General features: G+C 37.8%; 2 protein-coding genes across 3 annotated transcripts; one reads left to right on the top strand and one right to left on the bottom strand.

Moving 5' to 3' along the window:
• Positions 1-105: 105 nt before the first annotated feature.
• On the top strand, positions 106-2,930 carry thap3 (THAP domain containing, apoptosis associated protein 3). 2 transcript variants are annotated; one of them, XM_039756238.1, is made up of 5 exons: positions 106-203; positions 1,057-1,259; positions 1,401-1,596; positions 1,743-1,928; positions 2,040-2,930. In XM_039756238.1, the coding sequence occupies exons 2-5, from the start codon at positions 1,186-1,188 to the stop codon at positions 2,364-2,366; spliced, it is 783 nt and encodes a 260-aa protein (XP_039612172.1). In that variant the 5' UTR covers positions 106-203; positions 1,057-1,185; the 3' UTR covers positions 2,367-2,930. The 2 variants fall into 2 exon arrangements, with proteins under 2 accessions (XP_039612172.1, XP_039612171.1); XM_039756237.1 differs by lacking the exon at positions 106-203 and adding an exon at positions 902-963.
• On the bottom strand, positions 2,506-18,465 carry LOC120531123 (dnaJ homolog subfamily C member 11). Its single transcript, XM_039756236.1, has 16 exons — positions 18,345-18,465; positions 13,940-14,069; positions 13,787-13,860; positions 13,533-13,634; positions 12,195-12,323; positions 11,985-12,107; positions 11,724-11,797; positions 9,985-10,174; positions 9,670-9,755; positions 9,395-9,511; positions 9,036-9,191; positions 8,741-8,810; positions 8,313-8,370; positions 5,874-6,016; positions 3,412-3,541; positions 2,506-3,327 (listed from the first exon to the last, which is right to left on the bottom strand). Exons 1-16 carry the CDS (start codon positions 18,414-18,416, stop codon positions 3,302-3,304), a joined length of 1,680 nt encoding a protein of 559 aa, XP_039612170.1. The 5' UTR covers positions 18,417-18,465; the 3' UTR covers positions 2,506-3,301.
• Positions 18,466-19,430: the final 965 nt, after the last annotated feature.

Genomic DNA, 19,430 nt, shown 5'->3' with positions numbered 1-19,430 from the left:
TCCATGCTGCTGTGCACTGAAACGACAAGAGGACTGGGTGTGGCTGAAGCTATTAGGCAGAAGGATTGCCATTATATTTTGAATGCACGTTTGCCCACTCAGAGCTATGTTGGTATAAATATCCACACCTCCAGCAAACAAACTAGTTGACAATAGGACAATAATACCAATCATCGAAAATGGAATTTTGAGTGTCACTGCAGGTCAGTCCTTCTTGGAATGCGTGGGTATTACAGATACCATTTTTCATTAACATTTCAAGTCAACTAATGCATCTTAGTTAAACTGCTTCTGTATAACAGCAAAAACAAACCGAAATAAATAATGAAAAATGTGTACATATTAACTGTCAAAATTCCAAAAAGATTAACTGATAAAATACATTTAGTATGTTTCCAAAGTCGTTCCATTAACGGCGGTTAGTGTTGATTTTAGAAAGTAACCTTTTGCAATTGACAAATGAACATATTTAATTACTACACACCTTCTAAAGGTACGATTTTGTTTAACTGGTGATTTTAAACCAGTCGGATGCATATATTTCCAGTATGGCCCCCGAGGGTGCCAGCACTATTGTTGGGACGTTAGTGAGTTACGGTCAGTTATTACCTGGGCTTCCCAGACAGCGGTCCGTGCTTACGGCGTCACTGAAACTAAAGCATTCGTAGTGAAGCTAGTGTCTTCCTACATACACTCCTCCCGATTAGTGTACTGCTATTTTTTATCCAAACCGTATCTGTTAAAAGCTTTAGCGACTCCAATGCAACATACGCATTTTACAAAAGCAGCCTTTTCATACAATAAGACCGATCATATTCCGGAAATCTGAACAAAACGGCGGAGCAGTGAGCCAATGCCGCCACAAATACAAAGAGACACGCCCACTAGGTATTAGGTCAGCCCATCCCAGAATGCAATGCGGGGACGGGCCTTCTGACCTAAGAGAATGTATCGCGTTCGCTTGTAATTTTGAATTGCTTATCTCTTTAATCGCCTTGTATTCACCATCGCAGGAGATATTTAATTGACGTTCCTTTCATTTCGCGTTTCTTGCAGAATTTGATAGATGCGCTGTCATAGCACTACAGCCGCTCTTTTTATAGCCCGGTGGGAAGGGCTGCGGGGCGCAGTCCCTAACAATTAGGTGCCATCTTTGTTAGGGGCAGGTGAGTAAGAGCAAGACTGATGCCAAAGAGCTGTGCTGCCTACAACTGCACAAACCGCTATAGCAACACGAAGGGCAAGCTCACGTTTCACAGGTAAGAAATTAACCATTTACTCAAAAGAAAACAACATCATTGTCTACCCGTCCTTTTTTTTCTTTTTAGAAACGAGTAAATTGTACTTCTTATACTTGCTTGGGATTATCGCTAATTTGGTGATAAATGTAATCTTTGCAGATTTCCTCTGAGCAAGCCACACATTCTAAAGGAATGGCTGGACAACATAGGTCGGGAGAACTTCCAGCCGAACCAACACATGGTTCTTTGCTCCGAGCACTTCACACCCGATTGTTTTAGCGGGTTTGGCAATCGCAAAAATCTTATCTGGAACGCAGTACCAACTATTTTCAGCTTCACACAAGACAACACTAAGGTAAAAATGTAGCTTTGCAGTTGTTTGTGACAGGGTTACTACCTGCAATTTCAAAGTCAAAAAAAATATTTATACGCAGTATTGTTTACAGAACATGACCCCTGATCATGTTCTGTAAACCACAAAGATCATTGTTTAATTTGTAGAAGAGGCGATCAAGTAAAAGACTGAGGTGCATGGAGGAAGATATCCAGCCAGTTGTTCTCCCCATAGATGAAGTGGGCGCAAAAGATGGTCTACAGATACCACATCCAGAGGCTAAACCAGAAGTAGTTTTGAAGTGCCAGGGTGAAGAATTGAACCAAGATCTGCACCCAGTTTCCCAAACACAGGTAAATTCAACATCATAAGAGTACTGTAACCTAAAGTGAGATTTTTTTTTGTTTTTGCCAGCAGCAAATATGCATTTGTTAAAATGTAACCTTTTTCTTCTTTTGCCCTAGGAGCTTCCTGAGTCACAGCCTTTTGACCACAGCTATGCTATCATCGATGTGCGAGATATGAAAGAGCGGTTATTTGCTTCTCTTGAAATCAATGAGAAACTGCACAAGATGGTTAAGTTCAAGTCAGAAGTGATCCGTCGCATGAAGCTCAAGTTGAACTATGCACATCAGCAACTGGAGCGTCTTGAGGCTGCTCATAGACGGGCAGAATGCTCAGGAAGCTGGAGAGAGGGTGTAAGGCACACTATAGACTGTCCTCCTGAGAAAGGCAACATCAGGGCTTCAGGCTGCTGTGCTCTTCAGGTTCATGAAAAACCTGGACTGTGAACCATAAGCCACAAACAACCTGGAAAGTTTCTGTAATAAGACTATATGGACTTCAACCAGTTAGCTGTGCATCTTCCTAAATAAAACTTTTACATTCTTAAGCAGAATAAGAGTTGAAGCAATGATGAATCATACAACGTTAAGGGTGCATCACTGCTTTGTATTTCCCTTATAATGTACACATTGACAAATAGAACAGGGTACTCCAGGTTCACCAACTTTTCCCAAATGTGCCCTGGTGCCTGGAAGGCAAGAATGTTAATGCAATGCTGAAGTGTCCTCCTTTCTTTGCAGCTAGAGTTGCTTGCATCATTTGTGGGACTGAGGGTACTCTCCAGTTAAGTACAGAACTAAATGTAGGAATGGTGCACAGAAATCTTAAAAATGGGTGCTGTCATGATATGCCTGCCCAGATGAGTCATTCCACTCTCCTTAATCAAGGCACCACTTTCCAATTTGGGTATCTACTACTTTTCTTACTTTGTGTGCTTTTTTTAAAAAACAAAGTGCACTTTAAATATATTGGGGGATGTGAAAGTGCATTAAAACATGCCCATCTTTAAAGGGGAAAAAAATGTGATATAATTGACCTATTGGAATTCTGTGCAACCGCAGACGTTTAGTCATATGGACAGAGCAGTGCTTTTTTTGCCAGGGCATTAAATTATAGGTCTCCCTCATCCATATCATCCATGTACACATTATCTGCATAAAGCAAATTGCACCTCAATGTGCAAATACAGGTCAATCAATGTCTGTAAAATCACAACAGAGGCATTAGCAACAGGGGTGAGGTAGTGGTGGGGGGGGGGGGTCTATAGGGAACGAAAAAAAGCAACTGTGTTAGGAGGGTTTCCCAGACTAGTCCACTGGTGGCACTGTACAGCATTTGCTGGCAATATTGTCCTTCCTTTCATTCTGTCAGCTTCTTGCTCCTAGGTGTCCAAGTCAATTCTGTGAGCTGCAGGAGAACAGCGAAAGGGATATGTTTAAGGAAAAGATTGAGCAGTCTAAAATAGTAGATGTCTAATAAAAACACACTTACATTGCTTTGGTATCCTTAGGGGCTCTGTGTCTCCAGACAGCACCTGGTGTAGGACTCCTCTAAACTGGTAAAGCACTTTGATACTCTTTTCCTCTCCAACACAGGGGTCATAGAACCCAGGGAGACCTGACTGTGAGATGGAGATAAGTAGGATGATCAGTGATTCAAACTCTGAAGAATTTTTGAAGTTACACATACAGGAGTTACTGCCCTTGGAAATACCCCTTTCAAACCAGGCACATCCACAAAGGCAATTTGGTGACACAGCAGTATGAAAGGTGTTATGCTAACAAAATATCTGCACCATAACAACAGCATATTTGGCATCCCGGGTTCTCCCAAAATAAACACATAATATAAATTACAAGTATACATTTGGCGCTAATGATGTAAATGCTATTTTTCGAACAAGTCTGGGATTTGTGTTAATCCATTGTAATGTTCACAAAAACATAGAGCTGTTACAACAGCTCTATAAAAAGATGTACCCAAACAATCAATCAAAAATGGCAAAACAACTTGAAATGTTTTGCCCAGGAAATCATTAACTGCACTCCAGTTGGTAAGAGTTGTAAATTTGCACTACAGACTCATTGATGCTATTTTAGGAAGTATCATTACTAAACTTTTTTTTTTTTTTTTAAGTGTCTGTGCTCTGTGGAAAGGAAGATCCTACTATGCTGCAAACTCTAAATCAAAGTGGAGCCACAGAAGAACTTCAGGTGAATCTCTGAAATGTAATTTAATTTTGGCTTGAATTGAAAAAAAATCAAACAGAAATCAAACATGTCCAAGAAATGCCAAAAAGTTCACAGTAAAGAAGGAGTGACATATTAGTTGAAGTATAAAGGAACACACACTTTGGGGTTATTGCTTTGTGCAATGAATGCACAGAAGTTAATATGTGGTATAATATTTGTCATTCCCTTGTGACCTCCATTTTGACAAAATAATGTTTCATTCAGAAACATGACAAGAGAAAATACCTGCTGGCGAACGGCTTTCCTTCCACATCTAAACAAAACAACACAGTGGCAATGCAATCAACTGCTTATGTCTACACCATGGCATGTCTGCAATTGAAAGACTGAGCTGTGCTGTTTCATACCAATCTACTGCACTCTGAGGTGAATGTAACATAGATAACTAGACTAAAAGTAAATAAAAAATTATTTCCATATTCCAGCTTCTCATTTGTACTACTCCAATGTGAATGGAAGATGCTTCAATGCTTTTGCAATATCTGATTTCCCATGTCATGACAGTATTTTAAACTGAATTGTTGTCCATATGGCCCTCTTTTCTCGCATTAGTTACTGTAGTTTTCTAAAAGCCGTGTTTGAAGGCATAGCAAGTTTTGGGAGAAGTAGAACAGGTCTTATTAACTTTTGGACAAGATTATTATTGTTATCAACCACTGTAACTAAAATGGCTGAAAAATAATTTTGTTAATCAAAATAAAAATAAACGTTAATACCAAGTGAAAAATGATAACAAAATAAAAATTGAAACCACATACTTGAAAACTGATGGAAACAAGATTAAGATGGGCTTTAAAGAAAATCGTGTTGCTTCTGTTTTTCAAATAGACCAATTCCCTGTACCCTACTGTTGATCATCTCTCTTTTACAGTAACTAGCTACACACGATGTGCAGCGCAAAGAACTAACAGTTATTATCCCACTTGAAAAGAACATGGAAACAGCAAATAATTGGCTGTAAATAGCAAAGTACAGTCTGGGAGTACTTCAAATATGACAAGACAGTAAACAAGAGCAAGTGCTTAGTTGATGTAAGCAGTTGGGTTTGTGGAGATAAATTTAATGAAACAAAACTGCCAAATTTAAAAATATATTTACACAATTTCTTGAGGGTTCTGTTTTACCTTTTTAGTAAGACAGTCTTTCAAACTATTTTTCTTTATGTCTTCGGAATGCCGCTGTCTGTTTACCCAAATCAACTGAAATCAAAGAGGGAATGTGCCGGTGCAGCTATTTATTAAATCGAGATTGTCTAGCAGGTTGTGTAAGTTATTTACCTTCATAAAGTACTATGAAATACTGGATCCGAAGGTTGAAAGTAAATGGAACACTCCCTGAAGTAATGGACACTGCTATAATGCAAGTGTGACACATTTTAAAAAATGTTCACATAAATATATAGAAAACCAGAACAAAAAGTGACTTGCTGCATCTTTAATGGGCATATCTCTGTGTTCTTCTAAATCCTTGCACTATGCAAGCACAGAATGAATTTCGTAATCTTCATTAAATGGTCTCCTTCCAAGTTAAAATGAAAACTAAACTGAAAAAAGAAAAATTATTTGATGTTAAGACACCAAAAATAAAAGCTAAAATAAAAATGGTCAAAATGTCATAACATTAAACTGAAACAAACTGAAAATAAAATGACTAAAACAATGTTGCTTGTGACTTTCACTAAAATGTGTGCTTTCACCTTACCTTGGAGGCTTCTGTAAGGATGAGCTTAGAGTCCTTCACGAGGCATTGTAGAGGAACTGTAACATCAATGACCTTTGCTCTTTCATGCTTCTTACTGTTATCGGTCACAAATTTTCCATACCAGGCATTGACAATTATCAGACCTGACAGCCAACATGAATATGGAAAACAGGTAAGTTTGGTATAGTTGCTGATAAGAATACTATAGATTTAAATGCTAGGTGAAGAGGGTTTTTTTTACTATTTGGGCTATGGTGCTGAAGTGCCATTGCAACATTTCAAAATTGAGTAGCTTTTTGTAAAGGCTTAATACAACACCCACTATATGGTCAACTATAAGTGCTATTGTTGTGAAGTGTCCAGGAGCAGCAACAGCTCAGCTATGAGGTTGTAGAAAACACAAACACAGTGTAGGACCACCATGTGCTGAAGTGCAAAGGGCACAAAAGTCAGCTATTCTCTGTTGCATCTCTCAAAACATAGTTCCAAACTGCCACTGGAAACAACAGCAGCACAAGGCCTCTGTGTTGGGAGCTTCATGAAATGGGTTTCCATGGCCAAGAAGCTGCACACAATGCCAAACGTCAGCCAGAGTGGGGTAAAATGCCACCATTAGGCTCTGGAGCATTACAGATGCATTCTCTAGTGTGATGAATCGTGCATCCCTAATCTGGCAGTCTGATGGAAGAATCTGGGCTTGGTGGATGCCAGGACATTGCTTCTTTCCAGACTGTTTGTGCCTACTGTAAATTTTGGTACAGGAGTGATAATGGCATGGGACTGATTTTTAGGGTCTGAGTTAGGCCCTTTGTTCTCATGAAGGGAATTGCTAAAGCTACATCACACAAAGACATTTTAGACAATACTGTGCTTTCAACTTTCTGGCAACATTCTCAGGAAGGCCTCTACCTGTTTGAGAATGACTGTGCCCTTGTGCACAAAGCCAGGTCCAGAAAGACATGGTTTGACAAGTTTGGTATGGAAGAGTCCAAGTGGCCTGCAAGGAGCTCTCAACACTAGTGAACACCTCTGGGATAAATTACAGTGGCAATTGCGATTGCAATGTATTCTTGTTCAACATTAATACCTGAACTCAAAAATGCTCTTTTGGCTGAATGAACACATATTCTCATAGATACACTCCAACATCTTGTTGAAAGGCTCCCTACAAGTGTAGATACTGTTAAAAACACTAAGAGGATGGGAATGTTGTCCAAGAAGCTCATACAACTGTGATGGTTTATTTATCCTAAAACATTTAGCCATATAGTTCATTTAAAATCTTATAAGCGAATGGAACTTTGTAAACCAATGTGATAAACCAACCTAACCACTGAACAGTGCACATGTTGTAGTATGCAACAGTAATGAGAGAACATCATTTAATACTGAATGGCATTCTAGTACAGTCATCTGTGTGAGCAGTCAATTTATACTTTCCTGCGTCATAAGTAACTTTATAAAATACCTGTAAGGCAATTTAGCTCTTCAAGTTAGCCTTATTAAGAATATTGAACTTGGGCAACACACAAAACTTAGCCTATGTCATTAAATGTGAATATCTGCCACCTGATATTTCATGCTCCCTAAATGAAAGTTATCTAGAGAAAAGAACTATTTTTTATTAGTGCCTAATTGAAATTAACCAAGGAACTGGTTAACTTTCACCACACCAAAAAGCCTCTACATCCAATTACTATTCAGGAAGTGTATTTAGAGGTGGTCCACTCCTACAAGTAAAACACTTGGGGGTCCACATTAATGACAGGTTGGAATGGTCTTGGAACATAGAGGAACTATACAAGAAAGGGCAGAGCAGGCTCAGGATTCCTTTAATAAGGGAAAGTAACATCCTTCACATGTTCTACAACTCTGTGATGGCCAGTGTGATTTTCTATGCTGTGGCGTGCCGGGCCAGGCTGGTAACATCATTTCAAGAGAGGCTGACAAAATCAAAAGGCTAATTAAAAGGGCAAGGTCATTTTTGGTTTTTCTTTCTTTTGAATTTTCCTATCTTTATAGTATTTCCAGGGTGTACATTTATTTATCTATCTATTTACCTATTTATGTATTTATATACTGTATCTAAAGAGCTTTTTCTATCCATCCATCTATCTAAATTACTACATGACATTTTGAAAGGGCAAAAAGTAAACATTAGCCAATATGTTCACATAATACTGTACATATTAGTTTTAGTAATTGTTATTGTTTCTCTAGGAATTCAAATAACAGCTCACAATATACTACTTCATGCAAATAAATCATATTTGTTACCTTATATTCTAACTTTCCTGATCAACTTATTGTACAATTTATGATATATCATCATGGGAGAAACACTGGCTTAGCAATATCAGACACCTGATTTAATAAGCTTTGAATTTTCTTACAGAAAAGAAGCTTCAAGGAAACCCGATCTGGAATCACACTACATACCCATTCTTGCTTCCTCTGCCTCAATAATTCGACGAACAGATTCCTGCATAAGACGGACCTGTAAGATAAGATATATCCAGACACTGAAAATGAAGAAACCACATTCTATGCTTCTGTAAATTTTAAAACAAATTATATTCATTATATATAGCTTTATATTCCCCTTTCATACTACTTGCACAGTTTGTATTGACCAGACATTTGCCGATTCTAAGGTTTTATTACTGCTGTGTGATTTTTCCTTAAATTTGTTATTTCTTTCACTTTTCCTTTACCTTGTGCTGCTATATATGTGCTGTACTAATGCTTAATTCATAAATTGATTGAGAAAGGGGTTTCTCCGAAAAAAGGGCAAAATTACAAACTGTGGCCTTCTCTGTATATCTTATCTGAATTCAAAGTAATGTGATCTGGACTAGCATACTCACTGCTGCTTCAGACTCCTGCTTTTTTTTTGCAATATCAGTAGCTGAGTTTTCTCTTTGCTTCTCCAGTTCACTAAGAGAAAAAATTTGAAAAACAAATTAAAGAGCACCTTCAGAAAAAAATAATACACATAAAAATATTGCACTTTCAAAGCTTATAATGCTCTGTGCTCCATTACTCAGCTTTTTCAGTAACATAACTACCCTTTTTCTGACTCATCTATGATCCTGTGTCACCAGATTTACAACTATGTAGCTTAGCATTCCACCCAGTTTGCCCCATTTGTATTTATCTTACTGTTCTTTTTGGGCATTGAGGTAGGGCTTGATGATGAGTCGATGCATTGCCAAATAAAACAAAATCGGCGCCACAGTGGCATAGAAAACAGCACTGGGCAGTAACTGGTCCGTCAAGTGAATTGGGAAGAAGTACGTCTGGCTGGCACGATTTAACCTAAGAGAAAGAAGTAAACCAATCAATAACTTGGAATTCCTTACAAAACACATGCATAATGAGCTACTGCAGTGTGTAGCAGCAGAAGCAGTATAATGACTGCTATAACTACTTCAAGATAGCCATATGCTTATACACCATACAAGGTCTTTACTGTAGGTCAAACACATCACACAAACACCAAAGCAGAAAAAAAGACTTACTTGATTTTGAGTGACACACCCTGTGGTACTCCAACGCTTACAGTGGCCCCCAAAATGCTGTGCTGACTAATCTTGCGTTCTGCACCATACTCAACAACTGTGCCAAAGAAACCAGTCCTAGTCGGTTGAAAGATACAAACATATTTAAAAAATGTACTCCTTTGACATTTTGTTACAACAAATTCATTGCCCATGGGCACTTGTAAGTAGCCCACTAAACAATCAAAGCAGTGAAAGAAAATTTGTTTGATGTACATAATTGGAGTGACACTTACTTCACTGAACCCTTTAATCTGGTCTGATCTTCATCCTGGAACTTATATTGATAACTAAGCATCATGAAGGAGTGTGGAATTCCCAACTAGAAAAAGAATAGGACTGGTCAAAGGATACAAAATTAAATTTGATATATCAACTCCATGGAAAATGAAAATACCCTCACTCTCAATTGCCATAGCAGATACAACATTTCCTTTTACATTTTAATCATTCAGGGATGCTGGAATTATTTCTCAGTGGCATCAATTGTGCTTCTCTTTCCTAGTTCTTACTATGTGTTCTTTCTACTAGAAATATTACTCATGACATACCTGCAGGGCAAAAGTGAAGTGACTGGTCTTCGTGTCTCTTACAATACTGGTGTTCATGGCAGACTGTGTGCCCCAACGCCACTGTAGATAACCCATTGTGTTCTTGTCCAGATGACGTGCTAGAACAGTAGTTAGGCCTGGTCGAATCCCTCGTGAGGAGAACTGGAGGCCACACTGTGTGGTTACAAAGCTGGGAAATGAACAAGAATACATGTTAAAACCTATTTCAAAAAGCTATGTCTTGCAATTACAACGGTCTCCTAGACTGTAAGGAAGCCCAGGTTAAGCTGATCTCAATCATATTCCTAAATATGTTCCATTGCTAAATTGTCTAAACAAGAAGAATAAAACGATTGCAACACATTTTTCAAATCAGGAAAACTAAACTACTGAACCTATGTAAAAAAAGGGATCTAGTAGACATGTATTTTTTATTTTTTTTTTTTTTTGGCCAAAAAACTCAGACTTGTTTAGTCTGGTCTTTAATTAGATTCTTCACTCAGAAATACAGTGGATACACATGGACCAAGCTCAGATGCTACTACACCAGGAAAAACTGTAAATATACAGCACTCTGATCCTCATGTAGCCTAAAAGATTTTGAGGGTGATGCAACACATTTGTCCCATTTCTGAAAAATCCTGTAAAACATACTGTACACACAAGTCCTGTTTGACAGATTTCCAAAATAAGACTTGTCATACTTTATATAATGTTCATAAATGTGATTGACTCAGTTTTAGGTTGTAGGAGCCAGAACCTACCCCAGCTGCATCAGGTACAAGATAGAAAAAGTGTACTAGGTTCAGACAAGAGAGGCACCACTACATTTTTCCACTAAAATCTATTCTACTACAGAGTACTATTTTAGTAATTTACTTACCTATAGTATAATATTTGCCATTATTTGCTATCAATGACAATTGAATTTTAACATTTTTGAATTTCAATCTGGATTTTTGTTACTAGAAATTAAAGTGGATTATGTTTTCAAAAATACTATCCCTTATGGTAAATTAATCCTCAACTAAAGATTAACTCATACTTAAATGCTTTTATTAAAAACTATTTCCAGTGATCCTAGAAGCTATACTGCCTGCTTTATGGAAAAATACTACATTAACAGCTTAAGAACAATATTCAAATTAACACTCTTCTTTATTTGATAGCTTTAAGGAATTAACTGCAAGCCCCACAACTGAAAATATATATAATTAAATATGAATTTCAGAAAACTGTGCATAAACTGTAATTAACTGCTCCAATGTTATGCACTAACCATTGTTTATTTTTTATCTAGGTAGTTATTGTTCAGTTTTTTCAGATTTGTTAACGTTAGTACTGTAAGTAACCAGCCAACTGGATTTATTAATGAAATACAACTTTCCAGTAACATGCCGGCTGTCCTATTTGTTTGACATTTCTTCCCATATGTAAAATTTTTTTTTTTCAGCAATATAGATGTTATGCATTTTTCAGTCTAACAAAAACAGAACACAAGCATTTCTGTATTTCTGTCAGTTCTAAAAGTAAATAAGAGGTTCCTGCAAATAAATCAGGCATTTGTATAACAGCATATACCAGGATGCTATTGAACAAACACATTCTTAAGTTAAACTGTGGTGATTTGTCTTCATCTTATAGGAGGAAAAAAATAACTGTGGACTCCTTATTGTTATTGTGTATTGGGAAACAGAACCACAAACTAATAACCAAAAGATCAGTTAAGCATAACTCACCAGCGAGGTGTAAGATTCCGAAATATCTTCATCCCAAACAGCGGGCCATGCAGGTCCCCAGCTCCTAGTTCTACCTGCCCAACAGGAGAAGCCAGAAGGACTTTAGTGACAAAATGAGACCAGCTGGGTGTATCAGGATGCAGCTAGACTCAACGGGCTCTTCCTGGCTTCCTTAAGGATACGGAGAAAAAAAACAAAACTCAAGCTGCACATGCTAGTATCCCCAGAGGGGTAAAGTTAGCACAACAGGCTAGATAATACCTCTCCCCAGCCTTTGCTGGATGTGACACGTCGTAGTGCCAAGTTAATGGTCCCACCACCATTGCCATTCTGTGTAGAAAGACTTCCAGAGAGGATAGCCGTGTCACGTGAGGTCAGAGGGGCCTATAAAAATACATATTTACATATTTTGTGATGAAAATAGAAGCAGTAGAAAAGAAATGACACTAAGAAATAATAAACCCACAGTACCTCTATGGACTGTGAAATGTGCATCCTGTTAATCTCTATCTGTGGGAAGCCACCTCCTGGCATGTCTTCATATTCCTCATCATAACGATCAAAAAGGTCAGTGGCATCCACTCCAACACTGATTGTCCCCTGCTCATGCAAAAAAGAGACTAGCACATTCTCTCACATTTGCAAAAAACCTTATAATAGGACAACTGTACACAAAATACCTGCACAAACATAGTTATATATTACTCTCATACTTTGCTAATTATTGTTTAGAAAATTGATATATAAATGGATGCATTGACTAAGTAATTCCAGCAAAAGTAACATAAACTACAATCAGGAGTCTAGATCTAATGTTTTCTAAGAATTATGCTGAATGATGGAACTCTGTTGAACATTTCTGAACACACTAAGTATTTACCACTTAAAGCTGTTCTCTGTTATAGAACAACTGGCTAAACTGCAATGCCAGCTTAGTGTTCAGCTCAGATCTACTGTGCCTCTCTAACACCTCTTCCACAATGCAATTGCCTTAATTTGCTCACTTAACTTGAATGCCACTGATACAGCTTGCAGGTCACTGGCAACATTATATCTAATTTGACAACATTTTGATTAGCTACAAAAAATGTGTATTTTGTAACTGCAGATATTAGATACTATTTCGTTATATCACACATTTGAAAAGAAAAAAAAAAGTATATTAAACAAAATCAAGAATCTAGTTTAAACTTTCTGTAAACATCTCCTCCACACGTCATTTTTTTAAATCATATGAACAGAACACTCCAAGGGACTGGAGCGCCATCTAGGGGTAATTTTATTTATTTACTTTAACTAAGTGTTTCTGGGAAAAGTACAGTACAACAAAAACCCCAGTGGCCTAATCCACAACCCTGAATTAAATGTGTTTAAATTGTAGGCTTGTTTACAAAAAAAACAAACAAACAAAAAAAAAAAATGCATATACATATATATATATATACACACACACACACACATATATATATATATATACTGTATATATAAAAAATACATACATACACACACAAAAGTGACTGACAAAAGTGTAGATATGAAAGATTTACAGACTCAAACTGTAAATAAAGTATATTTGTTTAAAAAACACGTATATAAAACCATTTACTTTAAAAAATAAATCTTTGTACAATATTAAAGCAAAAAAAAAACAAACAAAAGATGGACAAAAAATTCTAAAAGTTGAAAGTTTTGGGAGACCTCAAAATCTGTAATTCAAGCCAGGCTTAGAATACTACCTTATCCTCACTGGAGTTACGATTAGTAATTACTTAACTATAGAATGCATGAGGATTAAGTTGGATAGGATACCTTTGGGTTTGTTCTCTGTTGTAACCTCCTCTCTTCCCTCTCCCTCTGCAGGCGCTCAAACTCCTCCCTAATTTCAGCAGGTGTCCTCTTTCTTTCTACTACCTGAAATAAATTAGAAACAGCTAGAAGTTAGTATTTGCTTGCCTGCTGGTGGATCTGCATTCATCTGAACACTGAATTGGTCAGTCCCATGCCCAATAGACATTTAATGGACTGTTGTAATTTATATCAAGCACTGAATGCTTGATGCTCACCTCCCATCCTTCAACCTCAAGACCTCTTTTCCCATAAATGTCATAAATTGCTCTGGACTGTGGGTCACTAAGCACTGCAAATAAAAATGAAGGGTAAGTATATTTGATAACCTTGAACTAGGCAGCAACAGGTAAAAAAGAGCAACCACCTACCTTCATAAGCCTGATGCACTAGATTGAAAAGACGCTCTGCTTGATGTTTCAGTTCAGGGTCTCTGTGTTTGTCAGGATGGTACAACATGCAGAGGCGCCGGTAAGAAGCCTTCAGCTCATCTTGGGTGGCCTGAAAAACCCTGTGGTTACTTCAAATGCAATTTAGTGCCTGACAATGTACCGTACTTAAAAAATAGCATATAGATATTTTTTATGGGGTAGTAGCTATTACACACTTTCATTTTTTTAAATTTTCATCAGCTCCTTTAAGACAGTTCAGACTACCACTTTCCTTTCTGCTAATTACAGCCATAGGCACTTAAAGATAATAAAATTAGTAATATTATTTGTATTAAGTGGGTTTGAGAATGCTACATCAGTATTTTTTTTTCTTGTTTTCTTTATATTCTGAAATTAATTTCTAATTTTATCCTGTAGAGTAAAAGCCCTAGTGGGTTTCTTGCATATCCACCAGGGTGATCATTGTGTTTTTTTGGGAACTGCAGCTTTTAGAATTCTTTTGATAAATGAGTCATGCAACTGCAGGAGTCCTGTGTGTCTACAAATATGAAATAAGTTAAACAATAAAAATAAAAGTTAATACTGATTCAGTTTTAACAACACAATAGAACAGGCTGATTATACATTAGTGAAGATTAAGCCCAGACCATATTCTATACAACCTTGTTTTACACAGACTCTGAAAAACTGCAAAATAATTTCGTTTAGAAAGGTTCTCTTTCTAGGCTATAAAGGCAACAAACCGAAAAAAACGTTCATGTTTACAATGTGCCCTTAGTTGTAAAATAATCCAAATAATTAATTATTTCACTAAGGGCACTTATGGTATCGGTGTTCTACAATACAGAATGAATTCCTTAACCATAGATGATTGAGAAAACAATGGAAACAGGTAAATAAGTTGTCTAAACAATGCGTTACTCCACCATGAGTTGCCGGAACAACCACATTGCTCTCTGGCACATATTCTGCAAATGCTACGTTGAAAGAATGGATCATCATTCTATCTTGGATTTGATGTCTTAGGTGTCCATGGTTTACATCACCATAATTTTCTTTAAATCAGTCATAAACATCTATTACTCTCAAATCATCAGTACCCGTGTTGACACTTTACCTTTTACTTTTTCACCCTGGAAGATTCCACTACTATCAGGATACAAAGGGTTTAACAGAAGATTATTTTGGTCACTCAGAATTAACTGGCATATTTCTTGCCCTCTAAAGGACTCAATGTAGCTTAAGAATGCATGGAGAATACTCAACAACACAAAAGACTCACTGAAACTCTTTCATGTAGTGAAAAGAGCACTTGGTCCAGTAAATGTTTTGGTGTGCACAACAGATGTACTCATGTGCTTGCTGAACATAAAGTGAAGGATGACTCATCCTACACGATGACTTTCTTCCACAACTCAGAAGAACACTGTATGTTCTTTTATCATTTTACCTGCAATGGTGCTCCACCACCCAACTCCTTCTCAAAAATCAGCAGAGATCTTTTTGAATTATGAGAGCCAAAACAACAAATTACTGCATTTTAAATTCCTCTGTATGTGTCCATCCATGCTCTAGGACTGGATCCTGCCTTCTGCCTAATACTTGCAAAATAAATTCCCAACCTACAATAAATATGAACTGGACTCATGAGGTTAAAAGGTGGAATGATGGATGCACCCACCATTTTTATACATGACCTTAAATATGATGGAATATTATTTATTTAAAATCAATGAATGGGCATATAGAAACACTTGCTTCAGTATACAATATACTCATAATTCCTTCATTTTGTTAGTTATCTTTTTAAACACTATTTTGCCATTACAAATGATTGAGAATGAAAACTACCATATCAACCATTAGGTGAAGACTGGATTTGCAAACATTGAACTCTAATCACAGAGGACTTCTCTATGAGAAAGTATACACTACTTACACAAAGACAAATTAATAAAGAGGCAACACAATATTATGATAGCATTACTTGCCAGTATAAAGACAACATGTCTTTCAGCTACAAAATTAGATCTAACAACTGATATCTTGTAAACTGATAAGAGAAAAACAAGGGACATATGCTTCAGAAGCCTGACATTGCAAAACAGGTGGGGTTTTTATTTATCTGTTTATTTTTAATAGGCAGGGAACCTCCAATCTCATTTTATGGATTGTTACACATGACTTTAATTAGCTTCTGGATAAGTCATTAGCCTAGCGACTAGTTACTAGTTACTTTCTCCAGCCTGGACTGTGAATAGTTAAACAATTTAAACAATGTGATCATTAATTATACAAATGAATGATTGTGTTTTATTAGTTCAATCAGATTGTTTGTTTATTATTGTGGCTTAACTAAAGACCACATCTCTGTGAGTAATTCAGAAATACAACCAATCCTAAAGTATTCACAAACCTTTTCTTGATAGTGAATATCGAGCCGATCACACTTATATATCATGGGCTCCAACTTGTCCCACCAATCTCACAGGGAAGTTTTTTACGGATCTTCTCATCTCTCACCCTTATCCAGCTGTCAAGCTCCATGCAATTTTCTTAATATGGCTGACTGTCCACTTTGATTCATCTGTCTCATATGATTCGTTGTTCATCTCCAGTCTTCTCTCTGATACAGCCAATTGTCCAATTTCACTAATTTATTTCATTTACATAGCTGTCTGACTACACTAATCTCACTCTCTAATAATGCTGACTGTTCGCTTTCACTTACCTTCCTCAAACAAGTGGCTATCCAATTCTTCAAATCTCTCTCATTCGTCTGGCTTTCAAATTCCACTCATTTCTATCCTACAAACAGATGTCCAGATCAGCCCCACCTGTTTCCTACATCAGGCTATCCAACCCCACCCATCGCTGTGACCTCCATCACCACTAACTAATCTCACATGGCTGAATTTATGGCTCCAATCATATCCTCTACTCTGTATGTGGTCCAGCTCCACTGATATCTTTGCAGTTGCCTGTACAGTTCCACTCATATCTCATACACTATTATGCAGCTGCACTGATGTCTCTCTCTCCAACAACCAATGAATGACACAAGTGTCCAGACAGACCAATCAGTTGTCTACTGCCGACTCATCTCTTTCATAAAGCTAAATGTCCATTTATTTCTCTCCTACAACCAGGTGTTCAGCTAAACCCAACACCTATTTCTTTCTCTCTCTCTTGAATTGGACCATCCAGCACCACATATCTCTATCAAATGCCTGTCCAAGTCTACTTATGTCTTTCCTGTAGTCTCTCGTCCTCATAAAGCCTGTGTACTGATTTGTCTCATCCCATCTCACAAGGCTGGTTTTTATGGCCCTACTCCTCCCTTACTTCTCTCTCCTTTATTCGGTTATCTAATTCCATGCATTTCTTTTAATATGGCTGACTGTCCACTTCATCACATCTACCTCATATGGTGAGATGTCCATCTCCAGTCTTCCCTCTCATACAGCCAAGTGTCCAGTTTACCTTATATACATAGATGTCTGGCTACACTAACCTTTAATACTGTTGATTGCTCATTCCCATTTATCTCAAACAAGTTCTACCCCATTCTTCAGCTAAACCCACCTCAACCTCTCCTGCATCGGACCATCTGGCACCAAACATCTCTCTTAAATGCCCATCTGTCTAGGTCTGCTTATGCCTTGCCAGCAGCAGCCTCTCAGACTCCGCACTTTATCAGAATATTGGCTAGCTGTTCGCTCAATGCACTCCCACAGTCATTTGTGGAGCACTGTTCATTTCTGTGACTGAGCCGCCTGTCCACCACCACTCCTATCTCAAACAGAGCTGGCTGTCCACTCATTTCTCCAACAGCACCGGACTGCCTTTGCTCTCCCTGCTGTAGAGGTACTTGGCCAACAGCACTGATCTCTCTTAAACGCCTTGCTGTCCAGGTCCACTTATCTCTCTCCTGCAGCTGCCTCAGCATTTCCACTCCTATCTCATACACAACTGTCTGGCTCTCCTCTGGTCTCTCTCTTACAACGAGATGTTCAGTTGCACCCTCTTCTCTCTCTCTCTCTCTCACACTCACACACACACACACACACACACACACACACACACACACACACACACACACACACACACACACACACACACACACACACCCTTTAGTTCAGTCCCACCTTCCCTTTCACTCAGCCGACTGCCCGAATTTCCCCAGCTCTTATTCCGTCTCTTGTCGGATTTACAAGTCTCTGCCTGACGGTCCAGTTCACGCTGTCGTGTATCCAGCCTCTGACCTATCTTACACGATTCAGAAGGGTCACTGAAACTTTGTGCTCGATTTGCCATGATTTCGTTCGACTCGGCTCGTACGTGCTCAGCCCGATCACCCACGTTCCACCGAACTACTCCTCACCTCTCGTCTCACATTCAGAAGGGAATAGTAATCGTCGTTGTCGATCTCCTCATCGCCGAAGGCCGCCGCCATGTCCGCAACCTTTCAACTCCACTTCCCCGCCGCCACTGTTGCAGGAGGGTGGCGCTGAGAACTCAACGTGCCCCCTGGCGGCCAGGAGGAGCGACATCAGCTTGTTCACAGCACCCGAGCTGTCATGCTGCCACAAGAGCCAAAGGGCCAGGCGGTCCTGATTTCTTCTTGTGGACTTCTCGTCTTTCCAGAAGTACCTGCTTCTGCTAGAAAGGAAGTTAGCATGCATATCTTACTTATCAGTCTCTGTACCGTCTCTGTATTTCAGAATTTGTTTTAAAAATGTAGGTCAAAGATCCAACAACCATAACAGGTAAGATAGTAGATTAAGTCTTAATTAGATCTGTAGCCCTTTTTACAGCTTTTTACATTTCTTAAAAAATTGACGTCATACAATCAATCACACTAGAGAAACGAATCTAAAAATCCCGGGTAGTACACCCATATATTCAGGCCATTCTTATGTTGTTTTCTTACTTCTGTGTCATGTAAAATTATGGAAACTATAATAAGAGATAAATTAGAAAGGTACCTATACTGTATGAAAATAACAGACTTTCGTCTAGTGTATGCCATCCTAATTCACAGTGTTCTTAAAAAATGGAATTATTTATTTCATGAGGTAGAAGGACATAATAAACAATAACAGTTATGTCAGATATGTCAAATATTAAAATATGTGCTTCAGTTTAAATGTTTAAAGTCTAAATATGCTCAATTGTAGTATAAATTTGTCATTTTTTTATCCTCTGATAGAAGTCATAGAAGTCCATAGAGGGCTAAAGCTCTAGTACAGGATCACAAACCAAAATAACACAATTTTCATAATGACCTTGAAATAGTCTTAAACGAGAAGACAAATGCTTATGATTGAAATTTGTAATTTTTAACTTTCTGTAAGTGGGTCTTAGAGGGCTAGAACCACTGATAATGAATTCAATATCAAAAATATTATCATATTCTTGATCAGCAACTTCCAAATAACATAAAATGATGCTACCTATACTACCAATG

This window comes from Polypterus senegalus, chromosome 6, assembly GCF_016835505.1.
Source record: "Polypterus senegalus isolate Bchr_013 chromosome 6, ASM1683550v1, whole genome shotgun sequence".
Taxonomy (NCBI): domain Eukaryota; kingdom Metazoa; phylum Chordata; class Cladistia; order Polypteriformes; family Polypteridae; genus Polypterus; species Polypterus senegalus.
Note: the sequence above shows the minus strand (reverse complement) of the source record. Positions and strands in the feature narration are given on the sequence as shown.

Coding starts and splice junctions, on each gene's coding strand:
- thap3 (XM_039756238.1), top strand. CDS start 1,186: ATGCCAAAGAGCTGTGCTGCCTACAACTGCACAAACCGCTATAGCAAC. Junction 1,597..1,742: donor TCACACAAGACAACACTAAG/GTAAAAATGTAG, acceptor TTTAATTTGTAG/AAGAGGCGATCAAGTAAAAG. Junction 1,929..2,039: donor ACCCAGTTTCCCAAACACAG/GTAAATTCAACA, acceptor CTTTTGCCCTAG/GAGCTTCCTGAGTCACAGCC.
- LOC120531123 (XM_039756236.1), bottom strand. CDS start 18,416: ATGGCGGCGGCCTTCGGCGATGAGGAGATCGACAACGACGATTACTAT. Junction 9,756..9,984: donor ACTTCACTTTTGCCCTGCAG/GTATGTCATGAG, acceptor TTCTTTTTCTAG/TTGGGAATTCCACACTCCTT. Junction 6,017..8,312: donor GGCAGAGGAAGCAAGAATGG/GTATGTAGTGTG, acceptor GTTGGCTGTCAG/GTCTGATAATTGTCAATGCC.